The sequence below is a fragment of the Trachurus japonicus genome, chromosome 7 (genome assembly GCF_045865225.1).
Source record: "Trachurus japonicus isolate A0001 chromosome 7, Traja_1.0".
Taxonomy (NCBI): Eukaryota; Metazoa; Chordata; class Actinopteri; order Carangiformes; family Carangidae; genus Trachurus; species Trachurus japonicus.
The window spans coordinates 17,468,435-17,493,539 of record NC_140913.1 but is presented as its reverse complement, the minus strand read 5'-3'; the positions used below and the strand labels follow the sequence as shown (position 1 = coordinate 17,493,539).

Below are 25,105 nucleotides of genomic sequence, written 5' to 3'. Positions count from 1 at the left end.
CAGGGTGTTCTTCAGTTATTTTACACTACACATCTGTTCATTGTTGCTGATGTTCATAATTGGGCTCAGGGCTGGGAAAAAAACAACAAAATCATGTGAAAATTGGCCTTAATTCGCATAGTCCAATCCCAGCATATTGGTCTTGAGGTCCATAATCCACTGTAGGACTTGAAAATTATTCTTCACAACCATGAGACATGAAGGAATTTGCATATTCTCACAGGGGAAGTCAAAACAGTTCAATGGATGAGCTCACTTGACGGTGTAGAGAGTTACTCAGTTGATCAATGCAGGACAAAACAAACAATTTTATCTTTACATGGTTTGTCACCACAAATACAATCCCTGCACCTATCTGTTCTGCAGTGCCTCTGCTCCTCTGCTTACATCTGTCTGCTGAAATTTTCTAAAATTCAGTAGTTTGGTGTGAAATATTTGGATGCAACATTTTAAAGCTAAACCTTTATCAGCACCAGAGATAGGCTACAGCCTTTAGGTTCAATCCAAGGATATAATGGTTATAACCCTCTAGGCTAAAATTAGACCAGAAAGCTTTTTGCACAAGATGTGGAAGATATACATTGATATAACATTATGTCTCCTGCTGGAAAATGCATGAAGCTTCTAATGTACACTTCATACTGTATATTAATCAGATACACACTATACAGCAGGAAAGACTGGGGATGGTTGTAACAGTTACAGGATCACTTGTATCACCTGGTTCACTATCTCTTGTTCATGCTAAAAAGTCTTGAATTCTCCAGACTCCAAGGAAACACTTTCTGAAATATTTTTCTAATTTGTGTTCCAGTATTTTGTGGTTAGCAGAATCAAAGGCTGTGCTAAGATGTAGCAATACCAAGTACCAATCTATTCAGGAACATGTCATTTTGTGCCTTTATGAGGGTGGTTTCATGTCCTAGTGGTTTAAGATGCAGAGTGATTTCTTCAAGATTTTCACAATCAATGGTAATTCAGACAAAGACTATATTTGGGATTGGTATATAGATTTTGTAAGGCTGCTGCTTGAGATAATACTTGCTCTAGTATTTTCTATTCTTTGATTAAAAAGAGAAGCAACTACTGTAATTTCTGTCAAGTAATGAGTTTTTAACAGGACCCAAAATGCAGACAGATTTGGGAAACCAGTTTGTTGAAATGAAAAAAAAAAAAGATCTATTAGACTCACGGTGGTACACAAAAGAACACGCAGGCAGGAAATAAAAGGTGACAACGAGCTCCGAGAGAGGAACTAACAAAGGGCAATGGGAAAACACTGAGGTGAAAATAGGCTACATGATGAAACAAGACACAGGTGGGGCAATCAAACACAGGTGAGCCCCATAAGGTAATCATAGGAAGACAAGACATGGGAACCTCAAAATGAAACATGAACTAAACAGGGAACAAGAGAAAAACCATGACGATTTCACTTTTTAGCCAATGTAAACTCTTCCCATATTGTCTTTTGATTGGCTAATGTCCTGACAGGTGAAATAGTATGAAGGACTCTGTAAACACAGTAAACAGTAAAAACTAGTCAACCCCCGAATCCCATGACAACATATAGCATGATGTTTAAATTTTTACTTGTTTATTAATGGGTATATGACTACATACCAGCACAAGTAATGGACATTACCTGCTAATTACCAAGTGTTTGCTGATTTGCTTGTTGAACATTATACCTACTGCACATCAACACAAAACCGTGTGAATGATACTGACATTAGCATTTAGCTCAACTGTACCTACGTCCAGCATTTGAGTTTTTATTTTCAAACTTAGTCCTTATTACACTGAGAAAACAACCCTGCCCTGGGAGCTATTTGTTGTCAGAACGCACTAATGAGCCCTAAATTAAGACGTTTTATATTCAACTGATAAGGCTGCTACTTTTTCCCGCAAAAAGAATAAAGTGTGGTTTGAGTCCTCCGGGATTCATTCATGTTGACTAAATCTTTGAAAACCTGTGTTTTACTTTCACACCACAGACCTGCCCAGCTTCTCCACGTAGTGTCATCCAGTATGAACAGGGTCACTAATAGTGACCGGTGTGTTGCGTTCCTTCCTCACGCGGGTGACAGCTCATTTTCTGAGCCATGGCTTTTGCACTGAGAGAGCAGAAGGCCCTATAATGATGAGCTTTTAGCGCTGGCACTGGGAGGCTGAATAAGCCATCAGGCATCATTAGGCCCTGCTGGGGAAAACAATGTCTCCATTCCTATTGGTGCTCCCCAACCAGGAGAACTCTTTGGGAGAAATACATCAGAAACACTTTAGCCTGTGTGTTGTGTGCACTAAAATGCTTTGCTCTGGTTATACTGGGCATCATTCAGCAGTCAAGAGTGCATCCTGACGATGTCGTGCTTTATGATGCCTTTGAAAAGCATAATTTTTTTCACCTGTAACATCTGGCTGGCAGTTTATCACTCACAACCAGATTCTTACTTATGCAGTATTCTTTTTTTAAAAAAAAGGAAGCAGGAACTCATCAACGGCAGGAAGACATGAAATTGCGACACTTTCAGCTGAATAGAGGAGGGTCTGTTCTGAAAAGGCACTAATGATCTCTCAACAGAGTAATGCGAACCTGTCGCATACACAGCGAGACAGGTCCATTATTCCTACTGGGCATGTCCTTTACTGAGAACATTTTAAAAGATGGTTATTTATATATTTATTTTACTTCAAAATGCCTCAGCTAGTCAACCACACTGCATTTGTTCAGTGCACTGGATACAACCTATCTAAAATGTCACAACTAAACAAATTGAGCCCAGCTGACAGAGATGAATAAGGCTGCTGCAGGCGCTGTGTCCTGAGTCGCTGGGTTAATAAAGTGCAAGTGTACGTCTATGGACTCCATCCAACTTCCTTCTCTGTTTTTCAAACCAAACATGAACATTCACTGTACAAATACACCGAACAAGGTGCCTATATATTCTCCTTCTTCATGTTTTAGCTGGACTATAAAATTGACATGGTTGTATAGTTTACATTTTCAATTTATTCTGGTACACACTGAATTAGAGCATGCTTTGAGGACATGACACATTCTATTAAACAAACGTCAGCTGCAGTGGCCTGCATCTCTAATACATCTAATTTCAAAAGATAATTCCAACCCCTTTCATGTTTGTTCAGCATAAGTCTCTGTTGATAGTGTTTGTTTTGCACAAAGAGAGAGAGGACAACAGCCTTTATTTCAGTGGGGAATTGCCACACAACCTGCCTGTTAACACCTTTCCTCAGAAGCATCAGCCAAGCACTGGGTGTTAATTTGGCCTGTCTTGACTGATCGAGGCCAGGTTAGGGAACCGTTTGACATTAACCATTTCTACATTTTTTCAAAGGCAGGTTGAAAATGAATTCTGACATCTGTGAAGTTGAGAAGAGACAAACACAGTGGTCATGTGTCAGCGAAGTTCACACAGTACAATGATAAATACATATATTAAACATGAATAGAATATGTATTTGTAGGCAATATTTGTATAAGAAGTAAGATGTTGACTACATTTATGAAATGAATGGATTACATCCTTTTGTGATACAATAACATCAATCAACATCACACATCGATTTGGTATGCGTCATGACGGTGAAATCATCATGGATGAAATCTTTCTCGTTTATTTCGTAAAACACAGTGGTATCATGGTATGTTAATCTGTGTCTTTGAAATAACTGGTATAATAGACTTGGGGACGTGACTCTACTCGTGACACAAGCGTCTGTGTGTGGGAGTGTCTGTGGGTTCATCGCCATTGGACGCCCGTCTCAAAAGTGTCTGCCTCTTGTTGTCTGTTAATAATCACAGAGAGGGAAGAGATACAAAATCAGGACATAGAGGACAACGACTGCTTCTGCCCAGTTATTAACCTAATCCAGCCAGGGGCCGCCTGGCTCTCTCAGAGGGGTGGGGGCTTGGTGCAGCCTCCCAAACCCCAGTCATTGGCATCACCCACTGAGTATGTTGAGCCCTCACCTCCACCATTCTGTTATCTTACAGTACACTTTCTGATAATACTTACTAAACCAAAAATACTTTTCACACGATCTATCATTTTAGAAAGCAAGCTTTTCTTTTGCAAATATTGTTAATGTGGGCAACATACTAGCCATGAGTGGGATTGAAATTCCCAGCTTCCCAAAGTCAATGGCATTACCCACTGACATATCCAGCTGGATGTGTTGAGTCCTCATCTTCACCAACTATTATCTCACATTACATCTTTGTCTTGCTTTGAACCTGTGATGTGGAACAAGGTCAGCCATATAAATGAAATGTTCTACTACCGATTACAGCAAATAAGGCCGCTGGCGACAGGCAGCCTTGGGTTCGGCCATGCACATGGCTTGTGCCAGGCCCCTGTGCATGAGTGAGTGTCTCTGTGTATGTATGTGTTGGAGTTTGCTGCCTTGCCAATGAGCTCACATTTGGGCTTATTGTGACAGAAAAGTTGCTCCCAACGGAACCAGAGACAAACTGACAGACAGACAGTTAGACAGTACCGGTTCACCCAATACGCACACTACGCAAGTTGCGTAGGGCCCCGCAAAATAGCAGAGGCCCCGTTAAAAAACAAACAAACAAACAAAAAAAACTGACGACGTGACTGCCCGTCGCGCACGTGTAGCCTACCGGATTCCTAGCAAGACAGCGTTTAGCACGCCACGATGAAGCGGAGTTATCCCTCGGGGAGTTAGGGGGAAGAAACAGCTGACAATGACCTGCAGGAACAGCAGTCAGGTAACTCTCCTCTCCGGGTGGGAGGGAGGGAGGGAGGGAGGGACTAGTCCGTGTTTGACCTGCATTAACAGGGCGGTGGGCCCTGGGTGAACCCCGGTCTCCGTGTGCGTCTTGCTGGCTTCTATAACTTTAGTTGTAGTGTAGTTACATCTACATACAAAATGGAAAGCAATGGATAAATATTGACTAAGATTGAATTTTGTTTGCTTGGATAGCCTACATGCAAATATAGATACAGAATCAAACAAAACTTGTGAAATATTATGACAATGGTGCTAAAAATAATAATAATTATATAATAAATAATAGGCCTAATAAACATAATTACCTACATTTGAAGTGAAAGTAAAACAAGTGCAGCCAATTTGATGGAGCTGAATTAATAGTAGCTTTATCTAGAGATTTATTTAATGGTGAGTTTTTTCAAACATTAAAGGGACAACGAGGAGTTTCTATTCGGTTATAAAAAAGTCTCACGTTAATGTGGATGAATCTCCGCTACCCACACTTGTTAATGGGCCCATTTTCGATAAATATATCGTTTTGTCTCTATCGTTATTTTGTTATTATTAGTGGTGGCGGAGATGCTGGTCGAGCCGACCAGCGTTTCCTTAATGAGAATAACGCCGCTGAATGGCCGTTTATGGTCGGGACTACGACGGTAACTGAACGTCTTTGAACCTCTGACTTTAATTCTTGATGAATGAAAACATGCGTCCGTCTTGTGCCGGTCAAAGAATTTCACGGTGTGCGCGGAGGCTCATAAATGTAGTGTGAAAACGCTTCGCTTTTCCAAAACTCCTCGTTGTCCCTTTAACATGTTGATGATTGTTACATTTAGTTTGATTTGATTTGTTCTGAATTTATTCTTAGTTAGACCAACACTGCAATACGTTTAAAGGGGGGATGCGTGGAAACACTGGGTGTCAGGTGCGACTGTTGAAAATTTTTGGGGTTCAGTTAGGAGGGCCCCTTAGCAGAATTTTGCCTAGGGCTCCATGGAGGTCTGAACCGGCTCTGCAGTTAGAAAAAGTATATCTGTATCTATCTGCTATTATACCTATGTATTGTCAGAATGGTGAGAATCAACCTACACTTACACTATGTATATTTCACCATTTAATTAAAATAAAAAATCTGATCAGCATTAATTATATTCAGACATAGTTTCCTGGCAAATGTGTTTTCAGCTATTCTATACATTTGAAGAAGAGAGTGCTACCAGTGCTCTCTATTGTCGTATTCAAGTTCTTACAGTTCTTACACAGCGAGAGGGGATTTGATAAAAGACCACACTAGGGTATTTTGTTGTGATGATGATATTGTTAATTAGAAATCCAATACACATGTTCTCCATGATGACTCCCAACTGGACAGATTTGAAAGAGAGGAAAATCTGTATTTATGGATTTGGACTTCAGTCAATCAGAAAAGGATTTCAATCAGTTCTGGATCGTGTCACAAACATTAAACAGCTGCTCTGTTGTTTCTACATAAATGTGGGTCAGTAATGTTACAACAAAGAATTGCAAAAGGGTTTTCTCCTCTCCTTTTGTAGAGGCAAGTTCTGTACTTCCTGTGCTGGAGGAGATCAGATATGAAGGAGTGAAGCACTTTTCCTCATCAGTTAGAGAACTGCACCAGAACTTTTCATAGCTGCGGCTTACACATATAAATTCTCTTACTCTGAACTGTCATAAGCAAAATACAATTTTTATCCTCAGCCCCAGGCCTTGTCAACGTGACTTTCATGGGCACGCCCCCGATGACAGTGCTCATCCCTGGACATCATCTTTGAGAAAGAAATAAAACTAGAAAACATGGCAAACAAAAAATATCCTGGAAATTAAAATAATAGTAACAAATCAAAAACTAAAACAAAAGTAGAACCCAGCTTGAACTAATTAATACATTTAAGATAATCAGTATAAAAATCTTTAAACTTGATGAGTGCCTGACTGTGTGCATGTGTTTGGGAATGTGGGTGTTGAAACTGTGCACCTGTTTGTTAAAGAGCTTTTGCGGCTTCCTGTTACACAGCTGACAACATGCGGATATACCTATTGTCGAATTAATGGGTAAGATGTTAAAATTTTCCAGTCCTTTTGATAAAGTATATGTTTGTAGTGTTGATGTTAATAATTTGTAGGTGAGAGTATTTACATGTTTAATTTTTTTTCAGAAGTCCTTCCACACATTATTTATATCCACACTGAGGGATAAAATAATAATGAAATAGCCATAAATTAACCATATATCATGATGTACCACCGACCCAAGTTATAACAATATACAGTCCCACAAAGTTTACAGCTTTGCATTTATGTAACTATGGTTGTTTCACTTTGAAGTTGTTTTTCCTCCTATGAGGAGCACCAACAAAACCTAAGTCTTTGTTATTTTTAAACACCGGCACATATGAAGTCACATTTAAATTTGAATTACACAGTTAGGCCTGAGCACTCCCTTCCCTCCTCCTTCAGATCAAAAGGAAAGCCAATAAAATGCTTTGCTTGCAGGCATCAGCTTTGATGTTGCTCCTCTGCATGCTCATTAGAGCCCAGGAGCATAAAGTCAGGAGTGGACAGCACCTTTTACTGACATCAAATTGTTTTGCGCATCACAACACCAGAGATACTGAGTAATATTTGGTGCTGCATTAGTGGGAGTAAAAATATTTTTCATAATTTTTTTAATTCTTGAAAAAGATTGTTTTTTACTTCAGCACAGTGCAGTTAAGTTTTTCTCCCATAAATTGGAAATGCGTGATTTTGATGTGGCTCTTTTTAATCTCTCGAATGAAAGGTGGTGTGAGATGAACTGTAATCATGTAAGCCCATAGGAGCCTTTGTTTATCAAGCATCGTTCAAGGCGACGACAGTGCAGAGTTCCCAGCGGTTCTGAGAACCGTATAATTATATTGCTTTGAAATTTGTGGAACTGTAACTCACCATCAAGTGCGGTTTTCAGGGGATTTATAGTATTGTCTTTTTCAATAAAAACCAGGATGTATCATTACAGAGCTTTTCTCTCCAACTTGTCTCCAATACGTACTCAGTGACAGTAAAGTGAAGAAATGTCATCATGGCTTTTAATGCTCTACCTGTAATTGAATCAGTAATGTGAACTTATGTTAACTCTGCTTCATATCTTTTCAGCACCACGGAAACAAGTACATTTATGATTCATTACCAGCTATTCATCCTGTTCAGGCAGATGATGAGAATGTAACTCAGCTGAAGAGGGTGCATGGAAATTACTAGGTGCTTCGCCTTTGGCTATGTAGGATCTCTTTGGACTCTATGGTGGTACATTATTATTTAGTTATTCAAGAAATCACACATTCTTCACTTGATTATATAGCCCCAAACTGCTGCTGAGCAGTGGATTCAATTCTGCATTGTCCAGTTTCTCACACAACTTGACCAAATCACCAAAATGCCATTTTTTCATTTTCACATGAAAATCTTCTAAAGGTTTGTGCATGGGAAGGAATTGTCAAAAAAAATTGCAAAGCTGTAAATTTTTTGTAAGGTTTTGATGAGCTGTTGACCCACAGCTTTTATACAGCACTGCTGCTTTGCTCTGGCTCATTTGGTGATATACTGTATTTCACCTGTATGTAATTTACCACATGAAATCTATCAGTTGACTAATTGGGACTGTGGGCTCGCCTTGAAAGTCAATATTTGATTGCAGCCGGTGTAACCTTCTGTGCACTACCTCACTGAGAGGTTAAAAACCACACATATCACCGCGGCCGTTCCAGGAAGACTATGAGCCTGTGTAATTGTAGCACGACTCATTGAGAAGTGAGCCACCAGTAGTCAATGCTGGGTCTTGTTGGCTACAACTCGAGGATCGAAAACTGGGTTGATAGGGACACATGTGAGACCACATCATTATCTGAACATGGAGCCGCAGCTTCGTCTGAGCTTTCACTATCAAATAGTGAGGTCAGATTCACATCAACACACAGCAGCGCATTCTTTTTTTCTTTTTCTTTTTTTTTTGACCAGCACATATCTTTAAACCCGTCATTTAGGAAATATTCTATTTTACTGCACTTTTTTTATCTCTCAGACTTCTTATAGAACAGCTGTCAAAGGAAAGCGTCGAGTGAAGACGGGGAAGCTCCTAATTTATTTGCTTTCTTATCTTACTGACACGTTTAACAACCTGTGATAAGTCACTGAAGCATCTCCCCAAGCCTGTGACCAGGAATTAATAGGGACCACTGTCTGACTGAAAAAACATATACAAAGACAGGTACAATTATTTCATAGGGCAGATATTCACCACCGAGTTGTGTTAATAAGATATATAAATAATGTTTAATTATAAATATAAATAAATAAATATAATTTAGGCAGGATGCTCACATTATCAACTGTCTGAATTCTTAACTAGTACAACTTGGATTTTACTAGATATAGAAATATAGTTGTGTAATACTAAATAACCATGAAATAATTTTCTCAATTCTAGTGCAGTAAATGTTCTGAGCATAATAAAACTGCAACCAGAAGTTTTGCATGAAATGTTGCTTTTCATTTATATCGAAGCAAGTGGTAAATGTGACCTTTTCTTCCAAAGCAATTCACTGTTATTACCATGTCAAATATTATATCCATGCTTTATTGTTGATCCTGAAAGAAACGGTTACATACATAAATACATACATTGTATACATAAATAGATACATAAATAATTAATATTCAAACAGACACACTGTCTCAGTGAAGTCCATCAATGTTGCATGTCTGACAGGTGTGGATGATATGTACAGCTGAGGTCAACTACAGTTCATGTGGAGCTGGGAGGGAAGGAGGCAGAGCCGGGAGGTTTGGGGCTCTGTTAGCAGGAGGTGAAAGTTTTCCAGAAGAAGTTTTTACAGGGGGCTTTGCGGTCACGCTGAGGCAGTGATAGCCTGTTGTAGACGGCCCTCTCCTCCAGACGAGACTCCAGCGGCTCCTCAATCTCCACAGGTGCCGATTCCCCCGGCAGCATGTTGGTGTCCAGAGCTCCGTCCAGCAAGCCGGACACCAGCTTCAGGATCAGCTCCTTGCGCTCTTTGCTCAGCTCCTGGTGAAATATCAGAAAAGAGCAGACTGTGTTATTCAGAAGAGCAGACAATGGAAAATGTGAAAATTTTAAATCTTGTAGTTACTGGGGAGCTCAAAAAAATTTTTTTTTTAAATTTTATTACATAATTATTTCATGGTTAAAATCTTTCAAATGCAAATCAAACATTTTTGTTGATATCTATTTTTGATTTTAAGTTTAGATATTCTTTTTTTATTTTTTTATTTTATTTTTTTTAAATCTCAGCAATAAAAATAGTAATAATAAAAAATAAGTCTACGAATAATAAAAGCTGAAATTAAGATAAATTCTCCAGTGAAGAATAATAATCTCCTTACCCTGTTCACGTGGATGGTGCTTCTGTCCTCCACAGGAAGCACGGCGGCTGCTCTAACGCTGAACAGAACCCCCATGAGAGCTGCTAACACCACCAGGAGCTGCATGCTGTGACAAGAGTGCAGGTGACCGACCAGAGCTACAGTCACAGGAGCAAGAGCCTCACAGGAGTGTGTGAGTGTGTGAGTGTGTGAGTGTGTGTGTATGTGTGTGTGTGTTGGAGAGATAGGGTCTGAGCAGCTCAGACCAGCCAGAGATCCAGAGGTGGAGAAAGTGCAGTGCAGTTGGAGGCAGCTGCAAGTCACAAGATTTGGAAACCACTAATGTTTCTCCTGCTCTCCCTCCAAAGTCCCTCACTCTTTTATACGCCTCTCCCCCCCTGTCTGCCACTGACGTAGATGGTGGTGGGTGTATGACGGAAGGGTGGAGGGTGTATGTGTGAGAGCGTTTTGGGTGGGGGTGTACTTGAGTGTGGAAGAGGAGGGGGAGATGGAGGGGTCAGGAGAGAACAAATGGAACCACTGAACAGTTAACCTTTTTGACAAATTGTGTGCTGGTTGTGTTCATGTGATTCACAGAGTGAACATCTGCAGCAGAGACGTCACTGGGCTAAAACCAGGTTTTGACATCAACATGTAACTAATGTATTGCCAGACAGACTCGAACAAGACCTCTGCAGGCAGGTGGATGGGCAATTCTACAACTCATCAGATGTACTCAGACTCGTATGTACTCTAACACTTAAGATTTAATAGATCCCTGCAGCTGCAATCATAAAAAAACCTGAAAAAAAAAAACATCTAAAAGAAACACAGAGCACAAGCTGACTTATTGTTGATCCCTTACACATCCAAGTGTTTAGCACTCTCCTTCTGTCAACATCTGATTCCTGTCACAGTGCTTCTATGTGCATCTCTGACACCTGCAGATTACAATTGAACGGTCTGACACTTACCATGACTTCAGGACGTGTCTTTGGGAAATGCACATCACCAATCTAGTGGAGCAAACACAGTTGTTAAAAAAAAAAGAAAGGGAAAAGGAAGAAGGTTAACATTGGAGCAGTCATTTTGTAATTTGCTTTTGCACATTAAAAACAAAACAACAATAATTGTGAAAGTGCAGTATGTTCTAGTTTGTTATTTCATAGACTTTAAACTCTCACCACTGTTTACAGTCACCAGTCCCCACATTTTTCTCATGGGTTATGTAGACTCATATATTGCAGCTTACGTAAAGTCTCATTTATGTGTCATATTTGTAGATGTTGTGGCCTATGTATATGGATAAATAACATCAATAAATGTTGTTCCTGGTTTATATAACAAACGATTTGTGTGAGGTTCTTTTGAACTACTGCGAAGCCCAACTATTACTGGTCTGCATTATGTGAACTTCTTGCCAAAACTCATTAAGGAGAGCTGATTACAGCATAAAACATATTCCAGTCTGAGAGAAAATGGTTTCAAGAAGCTGACCACAACCTCCAGGATATATCACTGAAATAGCACAATTAACAGGGTTTACTGGGTTTGCTGTTCTGACGTCTTTAGAAAGTGCTACCAGCAGAGAACATACAGTACTTATATTTCAGTACGCCTTAGTTGATATGTTCAAATGGATTTGTTGTGCTTTCAAAACAGTTTTTAAGGTTTTCTTCATACACTGCTGAACTGAAGGAGGCCTGCAGGCCAATCCACAGATTAGCTGACTGTTGAAATGGCTATATTGGTAATTCAGTTGGTGTTTGAAGAATCCACAACAATGACCTTCCCAGCATGAGACTTCAAACAGTGAAAAACGTCAGCATGACGGCTGGAATGAAGGTGCTCCCATATGTTATTAACGTGCGTGGAAGTTTCACTACACGTCCTTCAAATACGGCCTCTGGCACTCGGAAAGAGATCACAAAGGAAAACTAACTCAAAAATTGTCTGAGGACTTTGTGCTGAGTGTTACATATCAAACCAGTGAATCTGGACAAGTGGGTAAATCTGTCTTTGTGACTGCAAGGGAAAATTTTTAATTTGACTCGCATGGTAATGTAAAAGACAAATGACACACTGTCTTTAAAGTTGCAGCATCTTTTTTAGTGTGAATCCTCAAAGCAGATGAAAGTCAAAGATTCACTTTCAGAGCTCTGCATGTAAGACAGTGGATGTTTTATTCCCCGTATTGAAGAATATGAACACTGTGACACCTGCCTAGCTGCTGTAACGCACTATGAGGCAGTATGACAATGATGTGCTGCATAGTTGCAGGCTAGTTGCATTCATTAGAAAACCCAGTGAGGACTCTGGTCTTGCAGAACAAGAACTAGAATTGATGCAACTGAAGGCAACAGTGACACTTCACATTGCAAAAACACCAATCTAATTAAGCCGAAGGGTATTAAGCGCAATTCAAAGGAAATCAAAATTAAAAAGTTGTGCCCTCTCAATATGCGTTAGGTGTATTTGGAAGAGGGCCAATTTGAATACCTTCCTTTGTACCTTGTCGGTTTGAAACTGGCTCATACATTAACAGATCAAAGGACGCCATCTTGTGCCTTGATGCTGAAACTGCACTTTAAACCTGACAAGAGCCTCAGGACAGTTCACAGCACCGTTACCTATAAGACTAGGTTCAGGGTTACGCAATTGAAATGAGGAGCAGCTGAAACAATATGCTGTGTATTTGCCTGCATGTGGTTGAAAGGTGAGGCTGCAATTTGTAAAGTTTAACTACTTCCTGTAAGATACAGTGAGAATTTAAACTATTGGGTAGAAGCCTTTGGCAAATCATGGCTTTCAGTGTTTCCACTGTCCTGCAGCCAAAGTGACAGGGACAGGAAATTCCTATGGTCCAAAGTACAATACCTTTAAAAGGTATCATACTTTCAGGCCAACACAAAGAGACCTAATATGCAGTCCTGTACCTTGTTGTCATTTTGGCAAGTAAAGGCACATATCGCTTAATACCAGATGAATGAATGAATGAACATAGACATCATATTACCATTTTAACAATTTATTACAGTTCATAATCCTTATAAAAACACAAATTCATTGCTTGGGCATGACATTATTTCTCAACAAGTATTCAATGTGGGTTTAAAAGTAATTGTTAGTAACTTGACGATTGACATTAGCTACACAAAACAAATAAACCACACTGAGACATGAGATTTCCATTGAGAGAGAAATTAACAGCATCCTGGTTGTAAGACTCAGCGTTCAGGCTTACTACAGTACAAGTTTACTACCAGTGGTCAATACCCAATACTGCAAGTTACAATTGCGTTATGAATTCACATCTTAAAAAGACATTTCTTGGATCGCAAAGCTTTAACACCATACTTTCATCTTCCAGTCTTGGCAACAATCTGATGGTAAAAGCTGAGCATTGATTACATTTACCGGATTAGTCATGATATTTTAAAAAAGGGACAATTTTCTGAATTCTTAACATGAGAGTTTTCATCTAGGACACTATATGCCTGGCACACTACAATAATAACAGAAAAAAAAAATCTTTTTCAACAACCAATTTCAGGCACTATAGGGATCATGTGTATACGACACATTAGTAATCTGAATATACAGTAATGACAGATGGCAACTGTGCATTTTCCTATGAGAACAAACTGATATCAAACATTACATGTACATACCCGCAGCAGTATGTAACATATTGCATAAATGTATAGGTGCAGTGAATCCAATAAACAATACTATGTTTCAGAGTGAGGTCAGGTTTGACGGCTTCCCTTTTCCAGCCCATCAAATTATTCTTCACAAAATGCTGATAATTACAGAGTAAAAATGAAAAACCAAATACAACGGAAAAATAAATAAACACCAAGAGAATGTAAGACTGGTAGGAAGGGGACAAACTAACACTTTCTCTGTGTAAATCAGCTTGTTTCCACCCGTTGATTATTAGTTACCACCACACATAAAATCTTTATGCGGCTATTACGGTGGTGTTGAAATATGTTGAGGGGGTGGAGAAGCAGTAGAAGAAGGTTGCTTATCTGTGGTCTGAGGGCCAGATAGAGGATGCACATGGTGATCTGCTGTTGCTGGTCATGCGTCACTCAGCACCTGTTGGTGGTCAAAAACACACAGATGTCAGACACAGCAAATACCTGAAGAGTTCTGAGTTGTACCTGTGCAATTATTGCATACTTGTCAAATACAAAAAAAAAAAGATATTTCAACAACATACCTTTCTTGCAAACTCGGGCAGGACGAATGATGCTTTGTGAATTTCAGGGTTGTAATATTTAAGGTTCATTTTTTCAATATCTTCTTTTGCCAGAGCTTTCACTGGTTCCTTGAAGTTTGTTTCCTGGTTAAAAAGGGAAGAGGAAACGTCAGTCATTTTATGCGGTTGAGTTATTGAGCAACAGATTTTGGTTTTACATGTCACATTGAGAATGACAAGCACACTTACAGGATTTTTTCCACAGAGCATGAATCCAATTTGGCCACTGGGATAGGTTGGGATGGTGCTGTAGGCATAGTCCACCACAGGGAATAGGGTCCTGCAGAAGGTCCACATCTCCTTTATCAGCTCCAAATGGAGCCACTGACACTCTCCTGTGAAATTGACAGAACATGTTTATTTAAACGTCTGAAGTTTTTTTCCAATTTGGCTCTCGGTGTAGCTGAAAGGCAGACCATATAAATGTGAAGAATAATATAATATAATTACCCTGGGAGCAGAGGATTCCTCCGTTTCGCAACGCTGCCTTCATCAGTTGGTAGTAAGACTCCTTGAACAAACTCTCAGCAGGTCCTGCAACAAAAACAGAAGTCATGATAAGGCTGTCTCCTATAACAGTTGATACTGAATGAGACTACAACATGTGTGAAGCGGACAGTACTCACCGACTGGGTCTGAGGAGTCAGTTATAATGACATCGAAAGCATCCTGGTTCTGCTTCATGAATTCAAAGCCATCTCCAACGTGGAGGGTGAGCTTGGGACTGAAAAACCCTTTGGCCATCCCTGGGAGGAACTTCTTTGACACATTGATGACATCCTGCAGAGGACAACGACATTAACACAAATATAAGCAGGTGTTACATAAGAAAAAAACTTAGCAAACAGTGCAAGTCCGTATAGGAGAGCTAAAATCCTCGTCAAAGTTGTTGCTACCCACCTCATCAATCTCACACAGGACCACCGATTCCACCAGGGGATTCTTCACCACTTCTCTCAGCACACCGCCGTCTCCACCGCCGATAATCAGCACCTACAGGAAGAGGAAATGTGCTGCTTAACTGACATGACAGGAGGAAACCCATCCAGAATGCTCCTGGATTAACAGCTTGGCCTTATGAATGTCCAAGCAATACATCCGAGTCATACCTTCTTGGGGCAGGGATGGCTGCAGAGGGGGAGGTTGGCGATCATCTCTTGATAGGCAAACTCGTCTCTCTCTGTGCACTGGATCACTCCATCCAGCACCAGGACATTTCCGTAGGTTTTACTGAAAAGACGCATCAGAGGAAGACATGATCATCACATTCAAAAGCTCACCTCACACATCCTGAAGCTATAATGACTAACCCTGAATGTTTACATAACTTGTGCAAAAGGCAGGGGAGCAGTTTTCTGGCACATGATCAGATAAGGGGCTAACTTTTGAGTCATTTACAAGAATGTGGTGTGAGGAGGCTTGAGACAACATGTGCAGAGGTGATGACAGAATGAATGAGACACACTTGTCTAATTTGAATAGCAGGTTCACCAGATGGGATAAAAAATATTAGGAATTATGTTGAGCGTGACAACTATTGAGTTATCTGTGGTAGCTATAAGAACAGGGAACAGCACTGATTACTACAATTCTCAAATTAGAAATCAATCATTTCATTCAAGTGTTTAACTGCTACTGTAAGTTGTTGTTGACCTGCACGTGACAGCTCATTTGCTAAAACGCTGGACTGTCCGTTCACTAAAACTTGAGGGAGAGTGTGGAAAGAAAACTCCCAGGTATCTATCTACCACCTGAAGAAACTACAGCACAACACCATGAGCCTCAGCCTGCTGCTCATCCCAGTAGAAGCTAACAGCTAGCGACGTTAGCCAAGTTATGAAGCTGCAAGTAACTCACCTCTTGAAGACCATAACATCTTGAAATTTGGACTTCTTGCTGTAGAGGACCTCTTCCACCTGGAGGCTCATTGCCTGCCCGGGCCACAGAGTGCCGACTTCAGTGAACCAACCATCCTTAATGAGGTCCATGACAGCTGCCGACAGCCACAAGTAGAAACTAACGTGTTGGTTGGAGTTGCAATGTGAGTACGCTGCTGCTGAGGCGAGGATGACGCTTTGCACTTGCTCTGACTGCTAAACGTGCTGCCTCGTCCATTTAACGAATGGGACGCCGCCTACGTAAGCAGCATGCCGCCACGTCAGCCAATGGCGTGGCGGCAAGAACCGGTTTCGCGTATAGTTTGTTTGACTTCTCACCAGCAGCGGCTCCGCCCGTGGCCCCGCCCTGCAGCGAGGCGCCCGGGGCGCCTCATGAGATCCACACAGAGGGAGAGGGAGAGCCCACGTGAAGACGAACAGCGTCGGCATGCCACAGCGCATGCGCGGACCTGAAAGGGTTGAGGTGGTGGGGGGTTCAGGGAGGGGTTGGTAACCATTATGTTTGTTTGTTACCAAATAGTGCAATACAAAGACAGTATTCAAATCTTTATTTTTATTTATTTTAAAGCAAGGTCTAATCTCGAAACTGGGTGGAAGGCAATTGTATTTTCTTTATCAAATGTATTAATTTTAAAGCAAGACTTTTTCATAGTAAGGCAAGGCAGACAAGGCATCTTTATTTATACATCTTTACATTTAACAGTAAGAACTGGAAACACAAAAAAAGCATAAAAACATTTTTAAAAATTAAACTAAAACCCAGAATAGTCAAAATTGTAAACATAAGCAAGAAAAGAAATAAAGAAAGTATATTAAAAACTAAACAGAGCATAAAATGAGTTTGCAGCATTAAATATTGATTTGAATTAAAACAATTAAGAGGAATTAGAGTGCAAATCCAAGATTATGATTTAAAGTTCTTTAAAAGAGCTCAGCCATAAGCACATGAAACGAGAAATATTTTTAATCTGGATTTAATTTAGTGCTTACAGTCAGGGCTGATTTCAGTTCTGCTGGTGATTGTTCCACTGTGCAGCGTAGCAGCTAAATGCTGCTTCACTGTCTGGTTTGAACTCTGTGCTCAACTATCTGACCTGAGTCAGTAGATTAGCCTGGGTTTATATTCTACTAAAATGTCATTCATTTATTCTGGACCTAAAGTATTCAGTGATTTGTAAACCAGTAGCAGAACTTTAAAATCTATTCTGTAGCTAACTGGGAGTAAGCTGCAGCTGTTTGATTCGGGGAGTCCAGTCAGAAGACCGTCACAGTAGACTTGACTGTGATACTGTCCACGGTGTCAAATGCAGTCAGTGTTCCTTATGTCATTTAACACTCTATAAGAGCTGTTTCTGTATTGTGAAGTCGAAAGGCTGACATTACGTTATAATAATAACATTATAATAATAACATTAGCTCTCTTTTTAAAGAGTGGCTTGATGGCAGCTAGGGGTTTAGGAAATGTGGCTGTTTGAAGTGAGCAATTTATTATTTTCTGCATATCTGTTTGGACAGTTTACAATAGTTTTAAAAGATGGCATTGTGTCAAGACAGTATGGTTTAAGTTGCTGAACTGTTTCTTCTACATATTTTTGGTCAACTATATTCAATTCTGACGTCACAGTTGATTTATTCCTAGCGGTTTAAGGGATTGCATCATTTTATTATTTTGTTGATTTGTGTTTAGATTAGATGTTTTCATTGAAAAAGCAAGCAAATGTATTGCATTGCATGGAAGATAGTTCTGAAACTATCTTGTTTGAGAGGTTGTAAGCTTATCAAGCATAGCAAACTACTCTGCTCATGCACCCACGGCTCCTTATTTTCAGTTGGAGATGAGACAAAAATCTTCTGAAACCTTTAAATTCAAGGCTGGTAGTTAGACTTATAGCTCACATTTTTGGACTGTGAAATAAACATAAACCACACCATCACAAGGCATTACATATCTTTTTTTCTGCAGAAGTAGTGCACTTTATGTGAAGTTTGAGGGAGTTTATAGTTGGTATTGCAAAATGTGTTTTGTAAAGGTCTATTGTTGGCCACTCTTCCCAAACTCCAAGCACTTGCCTGGTTTGCCAGAACCATAAGTAACGTCCCTATACTGGCTGCAGGTAAAGTCAAGTGATATTTATCAGGGTGAAAATGTAAAGATGATCAAATCAAAGAGTAAAAAAACATCAGAAATGATTTCTGACACCTAATGTCAGGCTATTTTCTAGTGGTTCTCAAATTTTATCACATCAAGGACCCTTAGGTAAAAACAAACTATACAAAAGACTCCACATTTAACAAGATTAGACACACACAAACCTATAAACAAAATCATAGTGAAAATTAATCTATATGCTTTTTCTTATTATTTTTTGCTAGGAACTGGAAACCATGTGATGTTTGTTCTGGACACAGGCAAGGCCTTGAGTTGTAAAACAATTAAACTAACATAGAAAAATGTTTGCTGTAGGCAAATGTATCTGTCTCTGCTATCATCACTTATTATGTCAAATCTTTTGTTCCCACTGGGATTCTGTAAGAATTATGATTAAGTTTCCCCAGCTTTTGTTCAGTTGTAGCTGTTTACAGGTTTTAATCTTTTAATCTCTAACCCTTGCTGAGTTAAACCTGAATTTACTTTAAGAATCTCACATGGTATTGCAGACTGCAGGCTTTCTCTTCAAAAACAACACCTTATACACATTTTAAACCCAAGACTACGGGAGCTGGGCTTGGCTCGCTATTCTAACAGTAAAATAATCATGTACTGCACTGGTGTTACATATCAGTAACTTTTTTTTTGCCTGGTTTGCCTCTCCTGATATGCTGCTTCTAAGTTCAGCTTTTTTCTGGTTAATAAACTCTAATGTGAAATATAATTGATGAAACTTTGTGGAAGCAATTAAAAGTGAGTTTTTAATCTTTTCAGTTGGGGGTGGGGGGTTGGAGGGAGGGATAAACACACATCCAATAAACAAATACAACAATAAAAAAGACATTAATTAAAACCAAGTCTTTTATTTTTGAGTCACATTTCAAAATCTGCCCAGATTTTTTTTTATTCAATACTTGTGATACTTGATATCACAAAAAATTGAGTAGAGGCACAAAAGATACATCAGTGTGCTCCATTATCAACATTATTGCAACAACAGTCTGAAAGCAACAGTTTATATCCACATTTTCACAGTATTTCACTGGCTGCTTGTACTCCAGCACCAATCTTGAACATCAGTGTTTCATAATTTAATAGTATGTTCAGGCGATGTTTATTCTGCAACTGTGCTCGACTTACACCTGTAGTGACCTGACTAAATTGTGCAAATATCACCACGCCTAACCACATAGGCCTATTTACACACTGAACTACTTTATTCTAATGTTTGGCATCTTGAGGATCTACAAAGGACTCAGGGGAAAGTCAGTACGTTTACATGACAAACACAGGGGCAACATGATGAGACACTTTTCTAATTATCCCATGTGGATTTTCAGTAGTAGGCTAGTTATGTTTATATTTATTTATTGATTTGTCCAAAGCGACATATAAATAAAGTGCAATCCTTCTAGAATAAATGCCTTGCTCAGTTTTTTGTTCCCCCCTAACCCACCACCCTTCATTAACATCAAGCAAATAGCTAGTATGCAAAGGAGGTGCTTGTCATTGCAAATGAGCCGTTATTCAGACTGTTTAGTTAGACTGTGAAAAGTTTGCTTTTGTTTGTCTATTTACACAAGCCTGGCCCCGGTCCTAACTGCAATTGTTATGTCCTGGGGATAAAATAAACCAAACATTAAGCAAATAGGTGGAAAGCTAAGCAACAAAAGAGAAAAACAGAAAGTCTGGAGGCTGACAGGACAGCTCTGCCAGATTCATGGTACTGTAGTCATGGCGAGGGATGACCAGTGCCTGTAGTCAACTGAGTTAAGCGACATACTCAGTCACATAATGCTACATTTTATGATGATTTAAGTGACAAAACATTATATAAGGTCAGAAACAACATACCCTATGGAATTTGGTTGGTTATCGACCATTACTGTATGATTATACTTTGTTTTAAGTGGTTCAACTTTTTATTTTTCAACAGAGTTTCAGATGTAGACTAATGAGTATTTTGTCAAGTATAAATGAAAAATGTGACTGGATCATCCTGATCTCTATAACAGTAAATCTGACTTTGGAAATTAATCAGGATTTGACAACAAATTTACTTTTACTTTATTTGTTTATTTGGATGGGACAGTGCACATCAATGTACATATAAAAACATGTAGCCTAAATGTGCCGGATTATAGCAGCAATGCTAATTTCCATCCGGAGTCCCAAAACATAAAAACAATACAGTGACAGGAGAACACAGTTATATTTGTGGTGGTGCCTTCCTGCATAGAAACTCACTTTTGATATCATCAGTGGTTTTTAACAGTTTTGATTTTAAAATGATAATGATGACTCACCATTAATTAGGTATTTGATTTAATCCATATGTTAGGACAACTACAAAAACAGCAGTACTGCTTGGAAACCCTGTTGGTACAAATCTAGCAATGGTTCTTGCAACTGAGCAGTAGCAGTTATTTTTGATTTTTTGATTAAACTGTGAAAAGTAACTTTTTTTGTTTACCTTTTTACGCAAGTCAGTAGCTACTGATATTACAGGGAATGATCCTGAGGATAAAATAAAGTTAAGGAAACTGGTCAAACTTATCAGGGCAAGCGGAGGAGTAACAGGCAAAGATCACAACCTTGCTGAGGATATTTAGCAGCGGTGTGCTGGTGCTGTCCTATATTGTGGCAGCTGAGCCTCAGCAATTTGACTGTAACGCATGCAGTGAAAAATGGAGTGATGAGCTGTTTTTGGTTGGCTGAAAACCAGACTTTATGACACCCTTCAATTTATATTTGGTTATAAAACATATAATGTGCTTCTATATGCTGCACATAAAACCACTGGCCTGTACTTGGGCTGACTGAACCAAACATTTAGTCGTTCTGGAAAACCTGTGCTATGAAGCTGTTCATCAATTAGTTTAAGTTAACACTGGGTTTAACATCACAAGAACCATGAACAAAGTTCTTAATTTGATATGAGAATAAATGCTGATACCTGCAGGTAAATTCAATTATAGCGCCAGCCAAAGTAACACTAATCAAATTGAAATGTAAAGATGAACAGAGCACTAGAGTAGAAAGAAACAGATATCATTTTTGAAACATACAGTTAGGCTTGGGATATACTGTAAATGAATCGTTATATATACAACATTTGATATAATTAGATCATAATTGAAAATGTATCATTACAACTGGGAACCATGTTTGTTCTGCAGACACTCAATGCCTAGAACTGTAAAACTATTCAACTAATGTTGGTTATAATATATCGACCCTGGCATCATCATGTATTGTTCTCTTTGGGATTCTGGGGGAATTATCATTCAGTTGGGAGCTTTAGGGCTGTTTGCAGGTTATAATGAATTATCTATTCCTTACTGAGTTGAACCTGCTACGTTGATTAGCTCACATTGCATAGCAGGCTACAGACCTCTGTCATTTTGTCATTGTAATTAACCTAAAGGCTGCCTCATTAAACTGTGAAAGTTGGGTCTTGTTTACGTTTACAGAAGGCTGGCCCTGATACTAGGACCGTTTTATCTCGAGGATAAAGAAAAAGAAATTCATGCAAATTGGACAAACCTCTGCAGTTTTATCTTAAGCCTAAAAAAAACATCTGAAACTCACTTCTGTGTCAGTTTTAGTTAAAGAAAAAACTCATGGGTCATGATTTAGTCAAACCAGAATTTAGACATTTCTCTTCTTATTGGAAAGTCACAGTTATCAATATCATCTAGGTTTATTGTAAATGCTGACACTTCATCATCTGTCAGGAATGGGCACAACAGGTTACTGCACATTCAGTAACTTTTCTGTCAAATTATATACATATAGAAAATGAGAGCTGTCAACATTTTTCACAGCTGTATGTTATTTCATCAAGAAACTGTTGGAATTAGAAAAACTGAAAGTACACCATTTAATTTATGCAATTATGTTTTACTAGAAGGCCTGTGTGCAACACTAGTGTGAATACACACATGCAGTGTCCTTGTCAGGGAGGAGCACAACAGTTTGCTACAAACTGAGTAACAATGTATAACAACGTCTTTATTTACAGTGTGATTTTGTCAATAAAGGCAGAGATGGTCTATACGCCTTCACAGCAGGACTTGTTAGAAAAGCAGCCCAGTGCCTGGCCCGTTAGCATCCACTTTGCATATGCCTCAGGGCCTGCGATGGTCTGGCAACTGATGGTCTGGTAGTGGCTGTCCACAGTCAAACAGCTACTACGCATGGCCATGGGAAAGAACACAAGCTTACACCATATATTCACCATAAGTCAGCCCACTGTCAGCAGCATTACACTGCATGTAGAATTAAATAGATAAAAATAGATATACGTAGAATAGATAGACTCATGGATTTTGGATTTTGATCTATTTTTTTCTGATTTTGATTGTGAGGGGTGGGGCATGGAACAGGGAAAAGTTGACATTTTGGTGAACACAGACAGTCTTGTGTGTGTATCCTAAAAATTCTTCCAACCTGATTTTTTTTTTCTACATTTGTCACTGATGTCAGATGGTTCATTAAAATATGAATAGTGATAAATAGTGTCATAGTGCTTTTTTTTTTTTACTTATAGTGCCCCAACTGTCAGGGGGCCTACATTGTGGTCTCAGTTAGTTAGTCTGTTGGTCTGGTGTTATACCAACACTGGACAGGAGAGGGGCCCACATGCTGGAGAGTCAGGACACAAATCACTGGTATTTAGATATGGTTCAGCAATGAGACATTTCTGGACAGAAATTCACAAAATATTGGCATGGATATTTAATACAGAAACACTTTTGCAGATTAACACCTTTATTTTAGGACATGTTTACAACTTGCTGTGGCTTGAAACTCACAGGACTGACCAACACAGTGACGCACGCTTCTGATAATTGTAGCTTAACCAAAAAAACAAATTTTAAAAAATGCACCTTTTCACCTGTTCACTGTGAATCAGTCCTAGCACCACAGCAGAGTGTGGAGGAGTGAAAATGGAAATTAAAGAAACTATTTCTGTGAACAAACCTGAGATAACACCTTCAGAATAATACTTGAAGTGTTGTGCACTTTCACCTAATAGCAGATTTAACATACGTACAGTTTGAAAAACTCACTTTCTAAATATAATTGATGTAACCCTCCAGAAATAAGGTTTCTTTTATTTTCTCTCCCAGATTCTTTCATAGAAAGTCAATAATATGTATACATTATACATTTTAGTTGTGTTGCGTTGTTGTTTAGAATCCGTTTTTTATTTTACTTAAGTAAGTTTTTGTTTATTTTATTATTCTGTGCAACATTTAAATTCATGCCCACTCATCAGTAAAACAATATAAATATGTAAAATATAATGTAATAAAGTTAAATTGAAAGAGGTTCATTTTATTTGACTATAGAGCTAAAGAGCAGGAGGCCAGATGTTTGATGGGGACAGCTGCTGTCCTCATCAAACATCCCTGCAGTGACAGACCACAATTGGTCAAACTATATTATTTTATTGTCCTGTAACTCAGAACTAGCTGCAGCAGGAGCCCTGCTCTAAGCTTCATTACCTTGTTTTCAGATGAACTCATGGGACACACAACCTGTCTTAATCTTTATTTTCATTTGGTGCAACTTAATGAAATCCCATTAATCCCAAGCATTTGATGGTCTGCACTTTGCATTTTACTCTGATCATTTATAGAATTAAAGGGGGTTGATTTATTTTTCTTTTACAGATGAGAAAAAGACTTGACTTTAAAATGGGAAGCCACATAATTTGAATCAGTCTTTATTTATACTGTATGAAAGATTAAAGAAACAAAACCACAGCTTGCATGGGTAACGTTTAATGCCAGTCATTAAGGTACGTGTGGTGGTGAATTAGTATCCTTGTATTTGTAATTGGATATGGAGGACTGGAGTAAATGCTCACACAGCAGGCACTGTGCTGATTATGTGCAGACTGGAGTCAGCAGAAGACATATGGTAAGTTGTTGGACAGTCATCATTGCACTTAGCCATCTAATCACCGCATGCAGCAGGGTGATAATTCAATTCTCTGCAAAGTTACAGCAAGTTTTACAAGACTCACTAATCCCTGATTTTATGCTGCATTTTTGTTTTAATGTGCTACAGTTTACATTTTAGTTATTTATAAGTTGTTTGCAATTTAATTAGCAAACTGTCACTTGACTCTCTTTTATTCCTCCCTATACATGAGGTGTTTTTGACCTGGATTTCATTAAATGTGACACACAAATAAAGTTACTGGTGTGAAACTGACTAAAGGTACTTATGGTAGCACCTCTAAATCGCATGTTTAACTGTGGCTGTTAGGTGAGTTGGGCTGCATCTCCCTTTCATGCAAATCCTAATGCTAATTCCTCATGGGAACGGTTTTGGGGGTGGCCCTCTGTGTACAATGATCCCTGGCACAAAATGATGTTCAGATGGTTCTCAGAGTGTGGAGCTAAAAACTTGGCTGGGTCTGCACACAGCTCTTTCTCTCTGAGACAAACTGGAGCACGGACTGAGTGGCATCAAATCCTTCTCCAGATGAGGTTGTTATAGCAGCAGGGACAGACAATTCATCACACATCACATGTGTGTGCAATGGTCACTCTTCAAACAGGGGTTAACCCTTCATATGCAGTCCCCTGTATGACTTGAAATTAAGACAAATGA

At 39.1% G+C, this 25,105-nt stretch overlaps 2 protein-coding genes across 2 annotated transcripts; both read right to left on the bottom strand.

The window, feature by feature from the left end:
* Nucleotides 1-9,376: 9,376 nt before the first annotated feature.
* Nucleotides 9,377-10,517, bottom strand: LOC146984501 (somatostatin-1B-like). Its single transcript, XM_085783108.1, has 2 exons — nt 10,183-10,517; nt 9,377-9,844 (listed from the first exon to the last, which is right to left on the bottom strand). The coding sequence occupies exons 1-2, from the start codon at nt 10,285-10,287 to the stop codon at nt 9,617-9,619; spliced, it is 333 nt and encodes a 110-aa protein (XP_085639234.1). The 5' UTR covers nt 10,288-10,517; the 3' UTR covers nt 9,377-9,616.
* A 2,661-nt stretch (nt 10,518-13,178) lies between these two features.
* srm (spermidine synthase) lies at nt 13,179-16,516 on the bottom strand. The gene is made up of 8 exons (XM_085781642.1): nt 16,286-16,516; nt 15,538-15,658; nt 15,329-15,421; nt 15,055-15,208; nt 14,879-14,962; nt 14,618-14,763; nt 14,390-14,512; nt 13,179-14,265 (listed from the first exon to the last, which is right to left on the bottom strand). Exons 1-8 carry the CDS (start codon nt 16,414-16,416, stop codon nt 14,248-14,250), a joined length of 870 nt encoding a protein of 289 aa, XP_085637768.1. The 5' UTR covers nt 16,417-16,516; the 3' UTR covers nt 13,179-14,247.
* Between the last annotated feature and the right edge of the window lie 8,589 nt (nt 16,517-25,105).